Genomic DNA, 21,940 nt, shown 5'->3' on the forward strand with positions numbered 1-21,940 from the left:
TTTTCATCGTTTCCAACCAAATATATACGTATGCATGGATGATTGTTTGAATTCGTCCACTGCGATACTGTGGCAATAAAGGATGCGCGGAATGAGTCACTCAAATCTATGAGCAAGCCCCTTGAAAATACAAACACCCTTGTACCAGGGCCTCACCTTCATGGAGGGTCCTCCATAGTAGCTGAATCCCAGGGAGGGATCACAATTCCGAGTCTATGGCCAATCCGACCCTGTTTAACGTCACTTCACGTACCTGCCTATTTAAAATTCTTGAAAGACCTATCCGTTTGTAGTACCAACCAATAAGTATACGTTTCTATTGGAATAAGAATCGTTCAATGGGAATAATGTGAACAACTGGTTACCATTCTCAACCACGAAATTAGGGTCCTATAAAGAGAATTATATAGAATACTATATGGAGAGTTATATACAGTACGGTACTGTACTTTTATTTACGTCGAACTATAGCTGCAGAATGGGCTATTGGTGACGGTCTGGGAAACATCCGTGAGGATGATCCGGAGACAACATCCATGCATCACATCTCGTTTTACAGGGAGAACACATACGCTCACCATCCATCCAAAGATCGTAATTTTGATCTGAAGCAGAGCACGATCAATCTCCGGTCCAGCACCCCTAGAACTATTGATTTGTTATGGGAACTTGGAGGACTTAGTAATACCGACAGATTTAACGAGCACAAAGAGATATATATGTATATAAATATATAGTACGACTACTGTTTCAGCTTTCTGGTTCTCCAAATTTATACCCCTAGATCATCATTAATTCCTGTAGTGAAACTTCTAAAAAAACTCTAATATCTCTCTCCTCACATGTGTTTTCTAAAACTGGTTGGAGAAATTTTGAATTTTCTGTGCTATATGACACGCCATGAAAAGTAGTTTAAAATCGAACTCACAGGTGGCGGCCCTAACCTACTGTGGAATTCTTGACTAACCGATTCCTGTGTGCAGACCGGAAAGTTTCTCTTTCGTTTGATGTCATCTGTACCTAAGTGATCTGTCGAAAAGTATTAATCCGGCATGTTAATCTTTAGTGAAATTAGTTACCTTTGATTAAATATAATTTTGGTGATTGTGTGCTTCATTTACATCGTTATTGTGATCTGTAATTTTTGTTTGTAATTATGAATCGTCCTCGTCTCGAAGTACCCAGAGAACTGACTAGTTTGCTGTTAGATTTTACCGTAAATGTTTTATTGGAGAAACCGGCGGATTTAGTGGACTATGCCGTTAGTTATTTTACAAAGCTTAGAGATGAAGGTCGAAGTAATAATCGTGAAGAATCTGTTCCAGCTGTAACATGCGAAGATGAAGATGCTCTAAGCGAAGACGATGAAATTGATGAGCCACCTCCTGTTAGAAGTATGTAAATATGCATTTGTGTTCTTGCATTTCTTAAATTAATCTTCATTTGAAGTTAATTTATAAATTATCTAATGAATTTCTAAAATTATCTTCGCAAAAAAAAATTTTTATTCTGTAAAAATAGCTTCTGTTTTAAGATACATTGATAAAATTATCTTCTATTTTGAATTGAAGATTCTACGTTTGATTATTAATGTATTTGTTTATTATTATATTTGATTATTACTACTATAGATTACTATTTTTCTGAGAAATTATTGATTATTGTTACTTATTCTTTAATGATTAATTAAATTTGCAGCCAAAGATTTCTTAACGTTGCATAATTTTTCAAAAGTACAATCTGTAGAATATTTAAAACAGATTTATTAACCGAATTTTCTTTTTTATTGAGCTCTCTAGATTTATTTAAACTAGCAATATTATCTTTTATTTACATTATTGTAGCTGTTAAGCATTTTTTCACTGGGAATGCAGTCATTTATATCACATAATGGGTTTTGTGTTCAAATGGACAAAGTAGTTAGTTTCTGAGAAATTTAGTACATACAGCCTCAGTATCGCTNATAAAATACTTATTCAATTTGTTTATTTTTTAAAAGTTTTTGTGTATTTTTATTACAGTGTCGGGTTTTTGAATAATGTTTTATTAAGGAAATGGTATTTATTTAAAGAGTATCTACCTAATATAGTTTTGTGTTGCTAAATCTGTGTTTAATTATTTTATTTCCATTTAATATTTTTAAACAATTATTGCTCTATTAGTGTGTAAAATTTCTTGCATTCTTATATTTAATAAATTTTTTACTTAAAATTCCTTAGAAGTGTCAAATATTGCATACCGTGCGCCTTTTTTTATCCCTCCTGAAATCTCCTGAATTCTTGTTAAGGAAACTCCTGAATGTTAATTTTGCTAGGTTGGCACGTCTGAAAGAGTCTTGCATAACATAATACAACTAATCTTCTCCTATAATTAAAGACTAAAACCTTATTGACAGGAAGTGACATTTTGATGATTAAAACACTGGTGTGTAGAGATGGCTGGGTGCTTTTGGCAAATTCCTCGGGTAGAGGCCACTGAAAAGTAAAGTGCGCCTATGCAATCCTTGAAAAGAGCAAAAAATCTTTAAAAGGATGCTATTATGCAAGAGAAACTTTTCATAGCAAATTCTGTTTCACTTTCTCTAGTGATTTAAAGTTTGGAGAAAAGTGAGTTCAGTAAACCTTGTATAGTTTCAAATGTTGAAAAAATGTTTTCAAAGCATGGAAGCGAAAAAAAAATTTTACAGAATTATATTCCCACTGTTTAATCCTGAAGAATCTTCCTGTAATATGTTTACGTTTTAATATTTTTAAGAAAAAATTTCAGCACTTGAAACTTTATTGTTTACTTCATACTTCATTGTTCTATAATGCTGGAGAAACTTTTCATAGCAAATTCTGTTTTCACTTTCTTTAGTAATTTAAAAGTGAGTTCAGGTAAACCTTGTGCAGTTTCAAATGTTGAAAAGATTTTTTCAAAGCATGGAAGTGAAAATAAATTATTACAGAATTATATTCCCACTGCTTAATCCTGAAGAATCTTCTTGTAATATGTTTACGTTTTGATGTTTTTAAGAAAAAATTTCAGCACTTGAAACTTTATTGTTTACTTCATGCTTCATTGTTCTATAATGCTGGAGAAACTTTTCATAGCAAATTCTGTTTCACTTTCTTTAGTGATTTAAAGTTTTGGAAAATAGTAAGTTCAGGTAAACCTTGTGTAGTTTCAGATGTTGAAAAAATGTTTTCAAAGCATGGAAGTGAAACCAAATTATTACAGAATTATATTCCCACTGTTTAATCCTGAAGAATCTTCTTGTAATTTGTTTACATTCTGATGTTTTTTAAAAAAATTTTCGCTCTCGACACTTCATTGTTTACTCACAGGTTTATTTGAATTCATTTTTTCTATAATTTAAATTGCGTATGTAGTTGGAAGAGAATTCGCCCTGAAGAGCTTCTCCCACAGTATAGCATCCTTTTAATAAGAGGTGGAAAAAAGTTAACATGTTCCATATTAATATTTATTGAAATCTATATTTCAAATTTATTTTTATTAAATGTATGAAGAAATTATTCTTTTGTAAAAATTCATTGTTTCCAATTAAACATAAAGAAGTTTTAAAATTATTTAGATTGTCATGTCCTAAACTCCTATTATTAAATTTGATTGGAAATCATATTTTATAGTTAAAAATATTTGCTTAAGCCAAATATTTACCTAATAAAAAATTTAATTTCCTAATAAAAATAATAATATACTTGTTACGAACGAAAAGTTTGAGTGTGTTTAGTCATTGATTAGATGTCTTGGGCCATTGCCTACTTTGTCCCACACCACACCAGAATATATGGTTTAGCATAATGCATCGTTTAGTTCATCAAAAATAATGGAACTTTGTTTTATTCTGTCGATATTTTATATAATGTTTTTTTTTTTTTTTTAGAAAAATCAATTGTAGATTATTTTTTGATTTTTCTGTAATTTTAAAAATAATTTTCAAAAACTATTTAAAATATTGCTTTAAAAGTTTTTTCAGTGAGCGCTTGTTAATTTCTAACACACTTTTGTTATATTCCATTCTTAATACCCACCGCTATTGTTCCTTCTTCCAGTTCCTTAATTTACTTGCTTATTCAGAGATACTTCCATGTCCGCACCTTTTAGTAATGATTACTATCACCAAAGCACTTTTTTGCACTTGCAAAAAATTTTAAAAAGAGAGAGAAAGAAATCTATGGTATGGCAGTGGCTACGGGTTATATATATATCTTTCAAATTTGTCCCCTTTTGTGATTTTTTCTTTCTAGTTTCTTCCCAGTTGTCGCCAACATTCGGCGACTTTCTTGATGCAAATACCAAAAATCTTCAAATTTATTCTTAGTATTTCATAAAATCTTCATACATTGCATACATTTGTATTTATCTGCATGCACTACATACATCTGTATGTATCTGCAAGCACTACATAAATCTGTATTTATCTTCATGCATTACATACATCTGTAATTATCTTCATGCACTACACACATCTGTAATTATCTTCATGCACTATATACAGCTATATTTAAGATACATTTAAAAAAAAAAAACTAAGAATAAAATTTCAAATTATCCACATTTTAAAATAAAACTAATCAATTTTTATGCATAATGAATAAATTTAAAAACTTGTGCCTGATATTGTGGAATTTTTTAAGAAAAACATACAATTTGTCTGAACAACAGTGTGACAGCCCATAGAGGAACAAGGTCTACTGTGTCTATCCCAGCTTTCTTGATCTTGGGGAAGGGGGGTTGCAGGAGCAGATGTTCAGTGTAGGAAATCAGCTGAACATGAAACCCCTATTGTTTAAACCCCAAGTTTGCGGGGTACTCTTTTTATCAACCTACTATGAAAGGTGGATTCAGTCTTTCTTTATCAGAAGGTAGAATAGAACCCTGCACCTGTGGCACAGGAACGCTATACACTGTCACAATTTTTTTCTAGTACCTACAAGTAACAGGAATTTTTTTCCCTGACCTAAGTCTGAATTAAGAAGGAATTTTTTTCCCTGGTCTATGACTCAATTTCCTACTCTTTAAATAATACCTCTTTTAAATATAACCTAGATAATTTTGTTATGACTTAGAAAAAGTCTTTAGTTCGATTAAGTATGCCTAAAAATAGAATATTAAATACTAGTCTCTGAGTGCCCACAATGGGAATAGAGGAGGCAGTTGTATTCCCATGGAAATTCAATAAATTAAAAATTATATTTTGTTTTTAAATGTTAGTTTTTATTTACATTAAGTATTACATATCAAATCTACTCTGTATCTTGAGCTAAGTGCAAAAATTACCTTTTTAAATTAGGTTATCGATAAGTTTTTTTTTTATTAAATAAAAAAATTCATAGCAAACAATTCTTCAATAAAAAAGTGATATGACAGTCATAATATAAAAAGGAAATAAAGAAGCATATATATTTAAAAAAGAAACAAATATTCATTCATATATTAATACTGCATTAAGCTATCAAAAAGAGTTTGCAAACTTAAAAATGTGCAAAATTTTTACTTAGCTTTTTTATTTATGTAGGTACTCTTTACTTAACATTTTTGCCCATATTTCTTCAAAATTTTACTCATTCTAAACATTTTTATACAATTCTACATCGTGAACTAAAGCTTTAATTGATAAGTTTGTTAAAAGTTAGTTAAAAAATATTATTCATATTAGAGGATCTACTGGAAGGTATAGACTACAATAGAAAAGAAAAAAATATACATTAAAAAAAATTTTGAAAAAAAATTTTTTTTTAATAAATTATGAAAGTGAAGGTTTTTTCTACCTTGTTAATGAATAGTAAGGAATCATTTCCCATTTGTTTGAGTCCCGCAGTGGACTGATCGTAAAGACACTGTTCACTGGAGAACACCGAAGTCGAGTATCACTGGCTGCGGTCAGTAAGTAGGTGGGTGACCACTATGATTAGCCTGCATATGGACCAAAGGTGCACAGTATCGGTCCTAGTTAAACTGTTCTGCCTTAAAGTGCTCACCTTCGTGTGCAGGTCATCGGGCTAACAAAGCAGGGGAGCCATCACCTCTGCAGAGGATCAAAATTGTGATGGCTTGTCTTCGGGTCACCCTCAAGGATGTTTCCCAGACAGCTGCCAATATCCCATTGTGCAGTTCTAGTGTGACGTAAATAAAGTACCTACCTACCCTTTTGTTTGATAATAGAGAACTTAAGAGAAGAAAAATCTTCAAGAGTAATATCTTTTTCTTTTTTTTTTAAATTCCTTTAGGTAGATTTTTAAGTGTTGCGGCATAAAAAAATTATTTCTGTAATCATTTTCATTAAATATTTTTTCTTTCAAATTATGAGGCTATTGATATTTTTTTTCTCAATGCTATGCTTTAATTGGTGTGTTTTAAAAATAGACTGACAGCTGAGCTTTAAATTTAAGTAACAAGAAGTTGTGACAGTTATATTTAGCCTTGTATCAACATTTTGAAGAAAAAAAAATTATATATGAAAAAGATTTTAGTCTATCTTTAACCCTTGGATGCATATGGGACATTGGTGTCCCTTTTTATATTTTTTTTCTTGTGCTCTACTTAAGGCCTGGTTTCTTAAGACAGGACGCCGTCAGCTGGAAATCAGCGCTAACCTCTGATTGGTCCATTTGTGAGTTTGATAGTATACGTCATCGAACGCTCATCTTGAACTACAATTGCCGTCCAACTCAACTGCAGTTGGATTACAACGTGACGTTAACCACAGAAGCAATGGCGGACAACATCCAACAGCACATTGAAATCAGCCAAGATTTTGATTTTGACATTAAACATAGCTTCTTCATTAAACATAGCACTCTTCATTTAGCTCAGCTATAATGTGTTTTTTCTTGGACAAAGTCATTATTTGTTCTCTAAAACACTGGTCGACAATAACAAAATCAATACAAATTCAAAATAAATATTTGTTTACGTTATTAACGCATGCGCAATGAGAGATAATGTCTGCGTTGGACCGACTGCTCACGCTGAGCTAACAAAAAAGTATTTTTTTGGCGTCAGCTCTACGTCAACTTTCCGCTGACGCCCAGATAAGGCGCTAGTTCTAAGAAACCAGGCCTTGAGCTAACAAACCAGTATTTTGTTGGCGTCAGCGTGACGTTGACGTCCCGCTGACGCCCAGATAAGGCGCTTGTCCTAAGAAACCAGACCTTTAGAAGTAGTTTTTAATTATAAAAAAAAACAGTAATATTTTCTAAAAACTGTTAGGTTATCAGAATTATATTAATACTAAAAAATATATTCCAAACGAAGTAGTTTGAAAAAAATTTCAAAAATATTCATTCATATTCAAAATAATTGATTTTGCAAATTAAAATAATTTCAATGATGAATAACTTTTTGCTTAGATCTAAATAACTGCAAATGACTGTTTGGAAGATTTTACCTTTATCACTGAAAAAGACTCCAGTGTTTCATGTTGTATTTCATGACCGTGAGTTATTAAAATACTAAATGTATTATTTTTCTCTTATTTTGAGCTAAATTAATACAAAATAATGAATAAAGTATGAAAAATTTGTTCAATAAAATTTTTTTCGTCAAAGGGTTCAAGGTTGTCATAAAAAAAATGTTAAGTTTCAAGAGCCAATGATAAAAATATTTTTAGTTATCAAGGGTCTGTTTAGAAGAAATTTGGGTCAGTTAACGGACCCTTCACAAAATATCTTTTCATAAAAACGGACCCTTCACAAATTTGTTTGTCTTCATTACTGTTTTGTTAATTGAATAAACCCTTCCCCGGGGGGGGGGGGGGGNGGGGGGGGGGGAGAAGAAAGGCAGTTCGAGACAAACTAAGTTTCCCTAAGTTTAAATTCCAAATGTAGTATTCTAAGAAAATATTTCTACTTTTACAATCTTATTAATATTAAATCATATTTTTTTTGTAAATAAATAATTGATCAATTTATATTTATGCATAAAATTAATTAATAGAATATTATGTAAATAAAAATTAAGTATGAGAAAATGCGATTCACTCATGTGTTAGCAGTTCATCTTACATTTAGTCTCATTTTAATCCGGATGCAAGTATTGTAGCTACAAAATTTTACAACCAATCAAAAAATAAGATTTCAAATTAGCAAAAAGTCGTATTTTTAAAAATTTCATCGAAATTCGTATTTTCAAGGTAGTCACCTTTTAAAGTATTGTTTTTCAAGATTTCACTTTTATTGACCATTATAATAAATTTATTTAATTTAGCTACTTAATTGATAGATTCATTTAATATTTTTTTTAAGGATTATTGTATAAATTTGAAACTAAATTTAATCTCAATAAAATTTTTTCTGTTTGTTATTAAGCTACTTTGCATCAGGGTTTACCCAGTGGGCCCAGTCAAAATTTATTTCAAAAGGGCTAGAAAAAAATATGCAAAATATACATTTTTGTGAGTTTCTTATAATAACTGCTTTTTAACTATAAAAAAAAACTGTCTAGTTATCTTTTACACAAAGTTTTAAAATTTTTGATAAGTCCTTAAAATTTTGGACTCCTTGGATACTCCTTAGATTTCTTCTTCTGATCTCTGTATGAACCCTGCCTATGTCACTAAATATTCAGTTAGGCCCAAGTAATATCCATTTTTCCATTTATAAAACTTTCTCTATAAGACGATAAAAGAATTTATGTAAAAAAAAATAGTCTAATTAGACTTTTGTATAAGATTTTGCTTCACTTAACCATGCACAGCATTTCATGATATTTAAACAGTAAATAAGTTTTATATGAAACTTATTATAAAAGTAAATTTAAGGATTGGTGGGATTCTTTTTAAAAAATTACTGATTTATATATATATATTTGCTTAACATGTTACTAGTTATCATTTTTGAGTAAAGTATAATGCAACTTAAACCTATGTATCATTTATGTAAAATAATAGCCCACCAAAAAAAAAAAAACATTTAATTTAACTTTAAAATGAAGAAGCCAGAAAATTATTATTTTTATGTATAAAGTTCATGCCTTAATCTTAGATAATGTGGAATGAATTGTAGTCTCTGAAAAATAAAAATTTTTGTTTTTATTGCTTTTAATAAATACTATTACAAAAGCATGTGTAACTTTCTTTCATTCTATTTTCTTGTGCAAGATATATTTTCTAGTTGTTTAATGTAGCTAATTTTGTGATTATTTTTTCTTTTTTAATTTCTTAGATTGTGATTAATAATAAACCATTAAATGTGTATGTATTCTCATAAATTTAACAATAATTGGTATTACCAGGTTAGTTAATATTATTATGTGATATTTGTATTGTTTTACTATATGCATGTTTGGAAAAAATATTATTTCTAAATATTTTAAGTAATATTTAAAAATTTACTCTATTTCAATTACATGCTTTATGTCTCAAAAAAATTTAAATATTTAAAAAAAGTTACTAAAGTTAAATAATTAGTAAAAAGTTGCTAAGCATCAAATTAAATAAAAATCTAATTTAAATCAAGAAGATCCAAGTTTTTTTTTATATTCAGATTTCTAGTCAGCATATAAAGTTAAAATTATTAATATGCTACAAAATTGTAAAACTTTGTATTATTAGTAATAACTTTTGCATTGTTATTAAATAATCTTTTGGCACAAAAAAAATTTGACAAGTTTTTATAGTAACCAAAAATTAAATTGTAATTTAAAAAAAACGCTAGTGACTGCACTGGTAACTGAACAAAATGATTAAGTTTCCTGTAATTAACCTTAGGGATTTGCAGTTGGTAACTTAATTTGTGCAAATAAGTTTAAAAAATCTGAGATCTTTTAATTTAATAGGTAATTCTTAATTTTGATGTAACAATATTTGTTGATTTTAATCAGCTTGATTTAAATCAACTGATTTGTTTTTTTATATATATTGATTTTGAAAGTTAAAAAACAGTATTTTAAATTATTGATACTTTTCTTTTCTTTTCTTAGTTTTAAAATTTATTTTAAATAAATTGCTGGATTAATTAATTTTAGTCAACAAAATTACTTTCTTTCTTGGTGTGTGTTAAATTTCAACACATTTGAAATTACATTTTTAAAAATCTTTTGATTCTTAAGATTGAAAGTACAGATTTAAGTAAACATTTAATGCTGTCTTAATATAGACTTGCATAGCTGTAGAAAGTAATTAATAAACATGATTTTTTTTTTTAAATGCAAATAATGTTAATTGAAATTCTACCTTTTGATTGAAAAAGCATGGAATTAAAATCTACATTATAATTCCATTGGTGGAAAATGTATATTTCTAAAGCTTGAGGTTATATTAAAAAGAAATTACCCTAATATGCCAAAAATAGAAAAAAAATGCTGATGAATTCAGATATTTTTTTCCTGATATAGTGTCATTCTTCCCTTTCAAACTTTTTCAAAGTCTATTTGAAGCAGTAGGGTTATTAACTGGAAACTGGTATTTTGTTTTCTCATTAATATGTTTACAGTATCTTTGACAGGTTTGACAGTATCTTACAGTATCTTGATCAGGTTTTCTATTAATATTTATTTTGTGAAAAAAACATTCCGATGAGTACATAGATTTTTTTAAATTTTTTTTTAGTTTAACTTATCTGTTTTGATATAGGATAAAAAATGAATATTTTAATATAAAAATATATAGATTAAATATTTATTTATTTTTTGATGAATGACTACATTTATAAACACTATCTGTCTTTATTGAAACTTTGTTTTAATAGTTGTATTCTTTAAATTCTCTATTTCATCTAGTCTTGAAATTTCAATCATGCATTTGTTTCAAAATGGTTGCTATGCATTCAAAGCTATGTATTATAATGAAAAATTATGTTAGTAAGTTGGAGCTTCTAAAATATTGTTATAATATAATTTTAATATTAATTTAATTTAATTTTGTACTTACAGTGTATTTGAATAAAAAATTTAAAAAATCTGAATTTTTTGATTTTTTTTTTTTAAAAAAATCAGAAAAATCATGAACCCTATATATATATAATAACAATAAAAATGGTTGTGTATCAATTTAAAACTACTTTAAAATATACGCATATAGCGTATTGGAACTAAATGAGTGATAAAAAGTAACCAAACATATGTGTAGAACAGAGCATGAAATTTCAGTTTGAACTCAGGTTTGCTTTTTGTCAGGATGAAACCTATTTCTTCCAGCACAATGGAGGAAATCAAAGAAACTAAAAATGACATATACAATTATTTAGCAATAAGTATTATAGAATAACTTAAGGGCCATCCTCTACAAGTACTCTTTTTCTGGTAGGGAGAACAAGAAAAAAAATTAATGTCAGAAATTTCTGTATTTTTGTATTAAAATACAAGGTAAGGTACTAGGAAAAAAAGTTACAAATAATATTTTTTTAAAAATACTATATTTGTTTTAAGCTTTTATGAAAGTTAAAAAATGATAACATTGTGTGGGAATAATAATTTTTGTTATAAATGTGTATAAAATAATAATTTTAATGAATATATGTAATTATTTCTCAGTCCTTAACTGCTTAAAAAGATAAAGTGAAACATAAATATCTTTTTTAACTAGTCTTTAAAATCATTTTAGAGTCAATCCCTCACAAAACTGTCATAACATTTGCTTTTGAAGCGTATACCCATAAATCAGGGTTGGCAGGTTTTTGACATGTGACAGTTTTTGACGGTTTAAACCATGGTTTAAACCGTCACGTCAAAAACCTCACTGTCGAAAATGTCAAAAACCTATATTCATATGTGAAATTTAATTAATACACAAAATTTATATATTTTTTATAAAGGATAGTGTTTCTAAATATGTTTTAGAAAAAATAAATTTAAAATTTTGAAGAAGCACTTATATTTTGAATAGTAACCAAAATCTTGTACTTTTGAAAGCTCACATCTTTTGTAATATTATGTATTCATTTTCATGTGTTATTGAAAATCTGCAGTGATATTATTAAGAAATTTATTTATAACCAAATTTAGTGTATAGTATAGATTATACTAAAAATTAGACATTTTTAAAGATAAACATTAGCAGTTTTGTACATTAGACATCTTCTTTTAAAGAAAAATCTTTTTAATATTCTTTTAAATCTTCTTAATAATCTTTTTAACATAAGACAATACAAATTTAAGTGCTTTCTGTTAAATACACAGAGTAGTTAGTGTCGATTTACAGTATATTCAGCCTATTCATTTACTATGCTGAAAATTTAGTTTATCCAAATACTTGTGAATTTCATTTTGCTGAATACTATATAGTTTTGTTGAATATCTAAATATTCAGCTGTTGAATAATTACTTCTTGCTTTCAAGATATGCATTATTTGTATTCTTAATACAAGTGGAGAAAAAAAAATTAAGAGATAAAAATTGTTTTAAAATGATAAGTGTAATAATTATAAATAAATATAATAAACAATATGAATTATATTTATCATTATTCATAAATATAACTACTTTTAAATTCAAATTAACATACTGGATAATAAAGATATTCGGTATAACATTAAAAAAATTTTTTTATACACTTGTATCAAATTTGTATTTATACAACATAACTTGTAAGTTCCTTATAAATATTAGTTATAGGTTCCTTATATGTTAAAAAGGCATAGTAATAAACTTATAATTTTCTTAAGTATCAAAAAAAAAATTTCTTTTTTCAAAATATAAATATTTAAACAATTTTTGTGCAAAATTTTTCTGCACATGCATTTGAATATAAATTTCTGAGATTTTAAATCTGTTATTTTACCTTAATTTTAATTAAAAAATATTTTAAAACCTGCTGATTACCTATAGTATAATTAAATATCAATATAATGCATGGCAACTGTTGGTAGTTTTGAAATTTATATATTTTCTTGGCAAACTTCAGTTTTTGACATTTTTGACGGGTTTTTGACGATTTAAACCAGTATTATACCCTTGTCATGTCAAAAACCACTTTTTGACGTCAAAAACCCAACCCTGCCATAAATAAAAATGTATATTCTTAAACTATCCCATAAGAGGAAATTAAAGCACTTGTTAATGCATTTTTAGGAAATAAATTAGCTTCATAAATTTGAATTTAGGAATGAGAGCGTCATTTTAATAATCATCCAATATGCTTATTTAGTTTCTTTTAATGTGCTGTGAAACTTCTGCCAATTTATTGAAAATTGTTTTGCAATTTTATCACATGTGCACTGTTTATACTCAAATTCTGAATCCCTATAAGTGAGAAAATGAGATGAACTATATTAGTTATAAACTTTTTGATAAATTTAAAAATAAGAAAATAAAAAACATTGAAAAAACAAAGTATTTAATTAAAACATAGAAATCAATGTTAATTTTAAAATGTAAAAGTTTAAAAGAAAAGTATTGGTATTTTAGTGTGAAATATTGTTTTTTGTATTCATAGGTTTTAAGAGTTGCGAATGAGGGAATGAAATTTCATAGGTTTAAAAATTAATGAAAAATATTTATTAAATTAACAATACTTCAAACTTATGATATAATGTAATAAAAACATCTTCAAACTATAGATTGAACAAATAACTTACTCATTTTTCTATCCAAAAAAAAACTGAAATATCTTTCATTTACATTATTTTAGCCTACTTGCAGAAAATTACCCTTAAATTTAAAAAAGTTAAATTTGACACAGTGCCAGAAAGTTAGGAGTTTTTCACTTTCTTTAAAAAGGTAACTTTTTATATTATTAATTTTAGTCTTATACTGAGTTTTAAAATCAACATATTATTTATAAGTCTGCTTAAGCATTCACATTTACAAGTATTTAATTATAAAAATTAGTTTGATACTTGTAATTGTAATTTCAATATTTGATTTGTAGTAATTTATATGTTTAGTATATAATTTCTCTATTAAATACTATTAAAAATGTTTGATAATGATATTTTAAGTTCTTTATGTATTTATGGAATAAGGTTTTATTATACTCATTTCAGTAAAATATTAAATTACACTTATTTTAATATCTCAAAGAAAATCATGACATTTATTTTTATTTCTGTTTCTTTCTAGTTTCCACTTATTTAAAATTTATATATTAAATAGCTTGGAAGTTAATAACTTAAACCAGATTGCAATTATAAGCTGTTTAAAAAATTCTTTAATATTTAAATTTTTAAAAAAAAGGTTCAATTTCTTCCACTTGGGTTCCATTTCTTCAAGAGAGGATTTTTTCTTAGTTTGCAATCCCTGGCTTAGTTTAAACCAAATTGTTTATTTTTTATTTATTTTTTACAACCTTTTTAACAATTTAAATTTTTATAAATACTTTTAATTTAAATAGAATCAAATGAAAGAAAAAAAGATTTCAATTTTGAGTTCAATTGCTAATGTGAATCTATATATATATATATATATATATACAATGCCCACCTGTNTATATATATATATTTTAAATAAATTTAATTATATTTATTTAAAAGCATGTAGCATGGTGATCTTAGCACACCATGGCATTCTTGCAGAAATTTCTGTATGAAATAAGTTGGTGTTATCAAATTTAAAGTTTAGTCATAATGTATCTAAAAATGCTGAAAATAAAATAGAACATCACCAAATCCATGTTCTTATAGTTTTTGGAATTAATTAAATAATGTAATTATTGAACAAGTTTAGCACTGGGTGATGTCAGAAATTTTATATCGTGATACATCATCTGTTAGACACAGCGATGTATTAAGTATTGTGATTTAGTATATGTTCAAAAATTATCTATCAGAAATCTTTAAATCAATTAAAAATAATAAAAGGAATAACTATTACAAAAGAAAATGCTAATTCTAAAAAAATGCTTCAATAATATCAATAGCATTGCTTAATTTTTTCAATTAAAATAATAAAGATGTCTTAAAGTGAAAACAAACCCAAGCTTTATTTTTTTTTTTAAATTAAAAATGACTTAAGATTTATTGGTTTAAAAATAATAATAAAACTGTAAGAAAATATATTACATACCTGCAATAAAAATTAAAAGAAAAAAAGTGAAAGTAAAAGCAAACCAAAGTAATATTCACTTTAGTAAAACATTTTTTATAATTATTTGTTGAAAAAAACTGTGCTTTTGAAACATCGTTAGACCTTCTTTTATTTATTTATTTAAAATAATAAAGTTGTATTATAACTAATGGTGAAATTCTATACCTAATAAATGTAAAAATAAATGTTAAGTTTTTTATTTATTTATTATTATTTTCTTTTCTGAAAATAAAATCGACTAAAGATTTATTTGCTTAAAAATGATACTGACTATCTAACAAATTATGAAGCAAACAAGTATTGAAAGAATTTTAAGAAAAATGGGGGGGGGAATGCGTTAAGTATTATTGTTAAATTATTGAAAAGCGTCAATACATTACTTAACTTTTTATTTAATTAAGAAAAATTATTTGTTTTTACTAATAGCACATTTTTTTTATTAAAAAAAAAATAATGCAAACTTTGTTTTAATCTAAGCGTTGGACTACTAGCGTTGGACTAAACATGTGGGTTTTACTGTCTTAAAGTGTCCAAAACCTTGAGCATTGACAAAAGGTAAACATTTTATATGTGTAACCATTGTACGCATAATAATTTCATATATTAATAAAAATAAATATTTGATACTTTTTATGCAATTTGCTTTAACTTATTACAGGAAAATAATATATAATCGAAAAAGATTTATAACTTTTGAAGCTCCATAATTCATTGAACAACAAAAGTGAATACCTTATCCTTTAAATATGAATAAATATGCTTTTAATACTGTTTAGTTATGTTTTTACATAAGGATAAATAATGCAATATTAAAAATAATTATTAACTTTTTTAATAAAATAAAAACTTGTCTTCATTTTGTTTCTTGCTCAAAAATTAACCTTTTATTTTTTACATTATTTTTTTTAAATTGTGATATACTTTGAACAAAAGGGTTTTGGACAATTTAAGACAAAGGGGTTTTGGACAGGATGGTTTAAACCATGGATTAATCCATTCTGTCCTAAACCTTGCCAACTCTGAAGATTTATTAGTTTAAAAATAATCGAATTCTATAAAATTTTTATGCTTACGTGCATTAAGTAAATTTTTAAAAATAACTAACTTTTTATAACTAAGTTAAATGCAAAGTATCCCTATTGAATTATATAGCTTAAAATGAGGAACAATAATTTTTAAAAAAATCAATGAAGAATGCATGTTACAAGAAGTCCGCTTTCACAAAAAGTTTCTAAATCAATGTCATAAAATGCTGATCTTAAATAAAATTTTAAAAAATTTAAGGGAAATGCATTTTTCTAATGTTTTAGTAAGCAATATTACATGATATAAAAATTTTGAAAATTTTTTTTTCTTTTTACAATTTTAAAGCATGATGTTTATGAAGAAAAACTTATGTTGGTGAATACTGGTTAAGTTGTCCAAAAGAAAAATCATTTTACCAATTTTAGAAATCCTGCTACATCCTTCAAGAGAATGCACTTTCTGTTGACCACAATTAGTCAACCTCTTATTCTCTAACAATCTTAACTGCTCACTATTGAAATCAGCATTCAGCATTATCAATTAAGTCAAAAGCTATTCATTTCAATTTTTCCTTGTATCTTGCTAAAACTTGTGTTTTGGCAACTTTTTAGTTACTAACGTGTTTGAGTTTTATTGTTAGTTAAAGTTTTAAGTGTGAAAGAGAATACAGTGCTATGAAGAGACGTTTACTCTTTAGCATTAAATATGTGTATTTATGTGACCCCAAAATGGCAGGAGTTATTCAGTACTCTAATAGGAAGTAATAAAAAAAAATTATAGAATAAGGCAATTCTTAAATTTGAAGAAAAAAAGAAGTTTTGGAATAAAATTTTAGTTTATCAGTTTTGATTGTCGAAAAAAAGAAATTTCTCCTTAAAGCAGACTATAAATTGTAACTTTCTTTTTAGATATTTGTTTAGTTTTGCAAATTATGACTTCTTAATCTATTTTTTAAAGAATATAAGGAATAGTAATATGGTATTATGGTAATTAGTGCTGTTTTAATAAGTACCAAAAATACTAATATCGGTACAATTTTTTAAAGTAGCATATTTGATAGCTATTAAAACTGCCTCAATACAGGGCAGTTTTAATCTAAATACTGCAGAAAGTTTCTTACGACCCTACATCAATAGAGATAAATGCAAAAATATATATATATTGTTGTCAAAAACGTGTGTGAGATATAGCAAGCTAGGTTGTGTGGCAGATGGGAAAAGTTGCTATCATGCATCGTAAGCCCCTGAAAAGGCAAAATATAATAAGAAATATTATTAATTTAGCTTCATAATTTTGTGTTGGTATATGTCTATCAATTTTGTGCATGATTTTATTCACCTTATCTGTAGGCGGAGCTTATTTTCGCTTGCAGCCGTTATGGTCCGCATAAACTTCCGGAGCAACCGTAACTTATTTCTTTTCTAATATTTTTACTTAGGCTGATTCAATTATTGCTGATTAATGTGAAAAATTCATTTTTAAGAATGATACATACAAGTTAAATAAAGGTTCTTTGAATACATAAAAGTTAAAAAAGAAATAAAGGTTCTTTGAATACATGAAAGTTAAAAAAGAAATAAAAGTTCTTTGAAGTGTGTTTGTTTTTAAAGTCTTCTAAATAACTCAATATAAAGATCTATACGCAAACATTACCTGGAATTATTACAGAATAAAGATCTACACTTTTTCTTCTTTTTTTTTTAACATTGGTAATGTTTGTTTTTACTCAGTGATGAAGCCAAGGGCCCATGTTATCCCTCTCCTGAAATTTTGAGTTTTAAAAAAAGCATAATCTTAACAAAAAGAACTTTTCTGTACATATTTCTTAAACTTCTTCCAAGAATAATTTTTTATCTAATATATATAGTATTCTTTTGCTTTAAATTTCAATATTTAATCAAGCATAATTTAAAATAAAATTGATACTTTCCCACAATGTAATGTAAAATAAGATAATATCTAAATAGAGAAACATGACTTTCAACATTAAATAATTCAAATCCGTGTGTGCTATATTTGAAATATAAAAAATAAAATTACTTTAAACCAGAGGTGGCATTTTGTGTGGCACACAAAATCAATTTAAATCGAGAAAAATGTTATTTTTTAACAAAAATTTTGAAGATAAAGGAATTAATTAAAATTAAAACAATACAGAAACCACATTAGTGTCTGTATCTTTGAAAATAAAGATAACATCTGTGATATTTGCTAACTTATAGCTTTATTTGATCTAGAAAAAATTTTACTGTACGTGTAATAATTCAATGAACAACATTAGCATGGTAACCCTTATTGACTTAACATAAAATTTATATTAATAATTGCCATGTTCAAAATTTTTTACACTAAATGTGGTGCACAAGATGATCAGTGTTGACCACCCCCGCTTTCAACAATTAAAACTCTAAAGAAAAATAAAATAAATGCATTTTAAGAAAATTTGAAGTAACAAATCTCTTGTTTTTTTGTTTGCGTGCGTAATTGAAGATATTGCTTTTATTTAAGAAAGAAAAAAAAAATTCCTATATAAAATTTAATTTATCTCATTGTGTTCATTCCGTTTAAGTGAAAATAGGAGGCAATTATTTTTAACAGCTTCGGTGATTCTAAATTTTCTTATGAATAAATGACTTCAAAGCTAATGCAATGTTGTAGATATAGATATAAAATGAAAGTACGATGTCTTTTTTTTTAATTATATCAAAATTTTATCTCACATCCCTCTAAACTTGCTAAATTAAATAAAATATTATTGAATCGAAAATAGTATTATTGAACTTATTCCCTTTCAAACTCTGAAGTAGTTTTTCAAAAATATTGTAAATGAATATTTTCATGTCAATTTGAAAAAAAACTTTTTTTTTTTAAACTGTTTCTAAGTTTTTTAAATTACTTAAACAATTTTAAAAATTAATTAATAAAAAATAAACTTATTTTATTCTAAAAAATCTAATTTGAGATTTCAATAATACTACCAATAGTTTAGAAACTCTCTCCAGATCTGATATAAATTCATTAACTAATGTGGTTTAAATTAACGATGTCAAAAATCTTCGACTTAATGAAATTAGTCACAATTTCCAAACAAAATCAGAAAATTGAAATTTCCATGCAAAAACTTAAAATTTAAAAAAAGAAATTCTAAAGGTCATGCCCTATGAGCGAGTATAACTTCTTTAAAAAAAAAATTATAAAATTATTATTATGAGAACTTTGTATTTCCAATTTTTTGAATTAGGAAGCATCAACTTAAAGTCAAATCATAGGAAGAATGCAATTTTTAATGTAATTTTTTGTTCTACTGTATTATTCTATATTAAAATTATATTAAGTTTATTCAGATTCCTTCATCTGCTTTTTATTCAAGCTGATCAGAGATGAAGTCATATCACTTGATTCAGTGTTATTAATCAATAGCTCTTCCTTTCTTTTTTAGTTAAATTCAATTCTTTTAAAATTTGCCTTCTGATTCCAGTCCAAGTAAGAGTACAGTGAAACCTCACATTAAACACTCTTACAAAATGAACACCTTTCATTCTGAACATTTTTTGTTTAATTCCCCTGGAATCTTCTCTGAATAAACCATTATGTACCCTCACCGCAAAGCAGGTAATCCTTTAACTGGAAGCAGATAGTCATTTATGCCCCGAAACATTATTTTCAATCTCTTTAAACCTGACATCACTTTTTTTAAATTTGAAAAAAAAAGAAGAAAAAAAATTCTACTTTAAAATCCAAAAGAAAAAGTATGCATCTTCCCACCATTGTATTTTTTTGTCTTATCCACAAATAAAAATATTATTAAACTATTTCACTACTAAAGAATCAATCAATCTCGTCACCTTTCTTTATCTTAGTAAAGAAAGGAGAGAGAAATATGCTGCTCAAGTGAAATATTTTCAATAGCTGCATCTTTTCATCTGGACAACACAGCTTGAGACTGCAGGTTGACCCCCTTCCTAACTGAAAATTCCTTTCTTATCAATTTGACCGATCTACTTAACACAGCTGGGTTATGAAAACAGAACAAAAATCTAGTCATTGAGTTGTTCATATAAATTAAACATTTAGTCAGAATTTTGACTAATTTTTATTTGTCAATACCACAATTCCATATGACCTGGTACCTTACATGTAAGTACTGCCAAGCTTTTTTTTTTTCCTATGCATTTCAATAAGTTTACCTTCTAGGAGTGGCACAGCATGTCCTCATTTGGACCTTGTGCCACTGAACCCTACATTCAATCAATCAACCTTCTAGGAGTTATTATAATGACAATTTTATAAACACTGATGGGAATTTTGAATATCAAAAGAATGATTTACATATGGGCAAAATTGTTGAAATTGTTGCAAGAAATGACATCGAGATTGTTAATGAAGAAACTGATAGTCAAAATGCTTTCTGATAAATATATAAAAGTGCAAACTTTGCATGATTCTCAAACTTGTATTGAGGGACTGAGTAATTTTTATCTATCCAAGACTGATGAAATTTGTGTTAAAATATTGAATGATTTAAAAATGCACCATGAAGATATAGTAAATCACAACTGCTTAAAAGAAACTTCTTTAGTTTTAACTAGATAAATATAAAACAAATGCATGTATATGTATCAAAATTATTCACCTGTTCTTTTTGTACTGTAAATATTATAACTTTGTTATGTTTAAATAAATTTCAATGCAAACTATTATAGATTGTTTAATTATTTGTATATTATTGCTCTTAATATAAAAACAATTCATGGCATTAGACTTAGTAGTGTTCCCAGCCTTTCCATAAAAGGATAACTCTCATAAACTGACAATGTTTTTGGTCCCATGAGTGTCCACTGAGGTTTCACTGTATTTTGCTTATTTCTTAAAATATAACTATATTTAATATGCTTAACTTTTTTTCAGAGACACAAAACCAGTATTCAAGGCGCAAGTCTGTGTTTGCGGAACAATATAATCCAGAAGATGACGAGGATGATGATGTAGAAAGAGTGAGTATACTTTTTAAAAATTTTCAAAAGCAGTTGTGTGAAAATTTACCTTTTCAGTTGAGTACTTTCTGCCAAAAGCATTAAAATATATTAGTTGTGACTTTGACCAAGTAGTATGCACACTTTACAGTTCTTGTGATATAAGATTGCTCTAGTTAATATTTATTCATTTTGTTTTCGCTTAAAAAATATATATTTTAGCAAATTATATAATTTTAGAAGAAGGGCATAATTTCCTTTTTGCTATGACAAAAGACATTTCACTAGTACAATGCGCAAAATAAAAAACTGACTGTCCTGAATAATTTTTTATCTAATTATAGAATCTTTACATCCTATGACTCAATCTTAAAGATTCAAAGAGATGACTTCAAATGTGCTAAGTAATTAGTGTAGACGATATTTTAAGTTACAAATTCAGACACAAAAACTTACTTTCTCGGAATAAACGTACCTTTTCTTGACGGATTCAGATTTCTGACACCAAAAACATAGGAGGTAGTCGCAATCTGTGAAATATGCTCCCCATAGTCTGATCAAGAGAGCGGTCCAAAGTTTGAACCCTTTAATATTAATTTAATTTTTGCATATTTCACCATAACTCAAAAACTTTTTAACTGAATTGAAAAACATTTGCACACAAATATTAAATTCTTTTATCCAAAGATAATTTTATGAAAAATATAACTTTCAATAAATATTTATTATTTTTTGTTATTTTATTTAATAATGGTCAAAAATATTCTAAATTGTAATGTATAAATTTTTTGCATCATTTTAAAGGACATCATTTGACATAACAAAATTTGAGCAAAGTCGGTCACAGACCAGATAAAATAATCAGTTTGAGACAGCTGCCCTGCCCCAGTATGTCTCTAATATAGGTGTGCCACTGTTCCTCGAATCTGCAGAGTTCCACTTTTTTATCCGAATTTTCAAAAGATTCAATTAACAAT

General features: G+C 26.8%; 1 protein-coding gene across 1 annotated transcript in view; it reads left to right on the plus strand.

Annotated features, from left to right (window-relative positions):
- The first annotated feature begins 948 nt into the window (after positions 1 to 948).
- Positions 949 to 21,940, plus strand: part of LOC107438958 (cAMP-dependent protein kinase type II regulatory subunit) — a 47,978-nt gene continuing 26,986 nt past the window's right edge. The window contains exons 1-2 of the mRNA XM_016051383.3: positions 949 to 1,394; positions 20,899 to 20,984. Coding sequence (XP_015906869.1) covers positions 1,157 to 1,394; positions 20,899 to 20,984 — 324 coding nt within the window. The 5' untranslated portion in view covers positions 949 to 1,156. The remainder of the gene's footprint in view (positions 1,395 to 20,898; positions 20,985 to 21,940) is intronic.

Source organism: Parasteatoda tepidariorum, chromosome X2 (assembly GCF_043381705.1).
Source record: "Parasteatoda tepidariorum isolate YZ-2023 chromosome X2, CAS_Ptep_4.0, whole genome shotgun sequence".
NCBI lineage: Eukaryota > Metazoa > Arthropoda > Arachnida > Araneae > Theridiidae > Parasteatoda > Parasteatoda tepidariorum.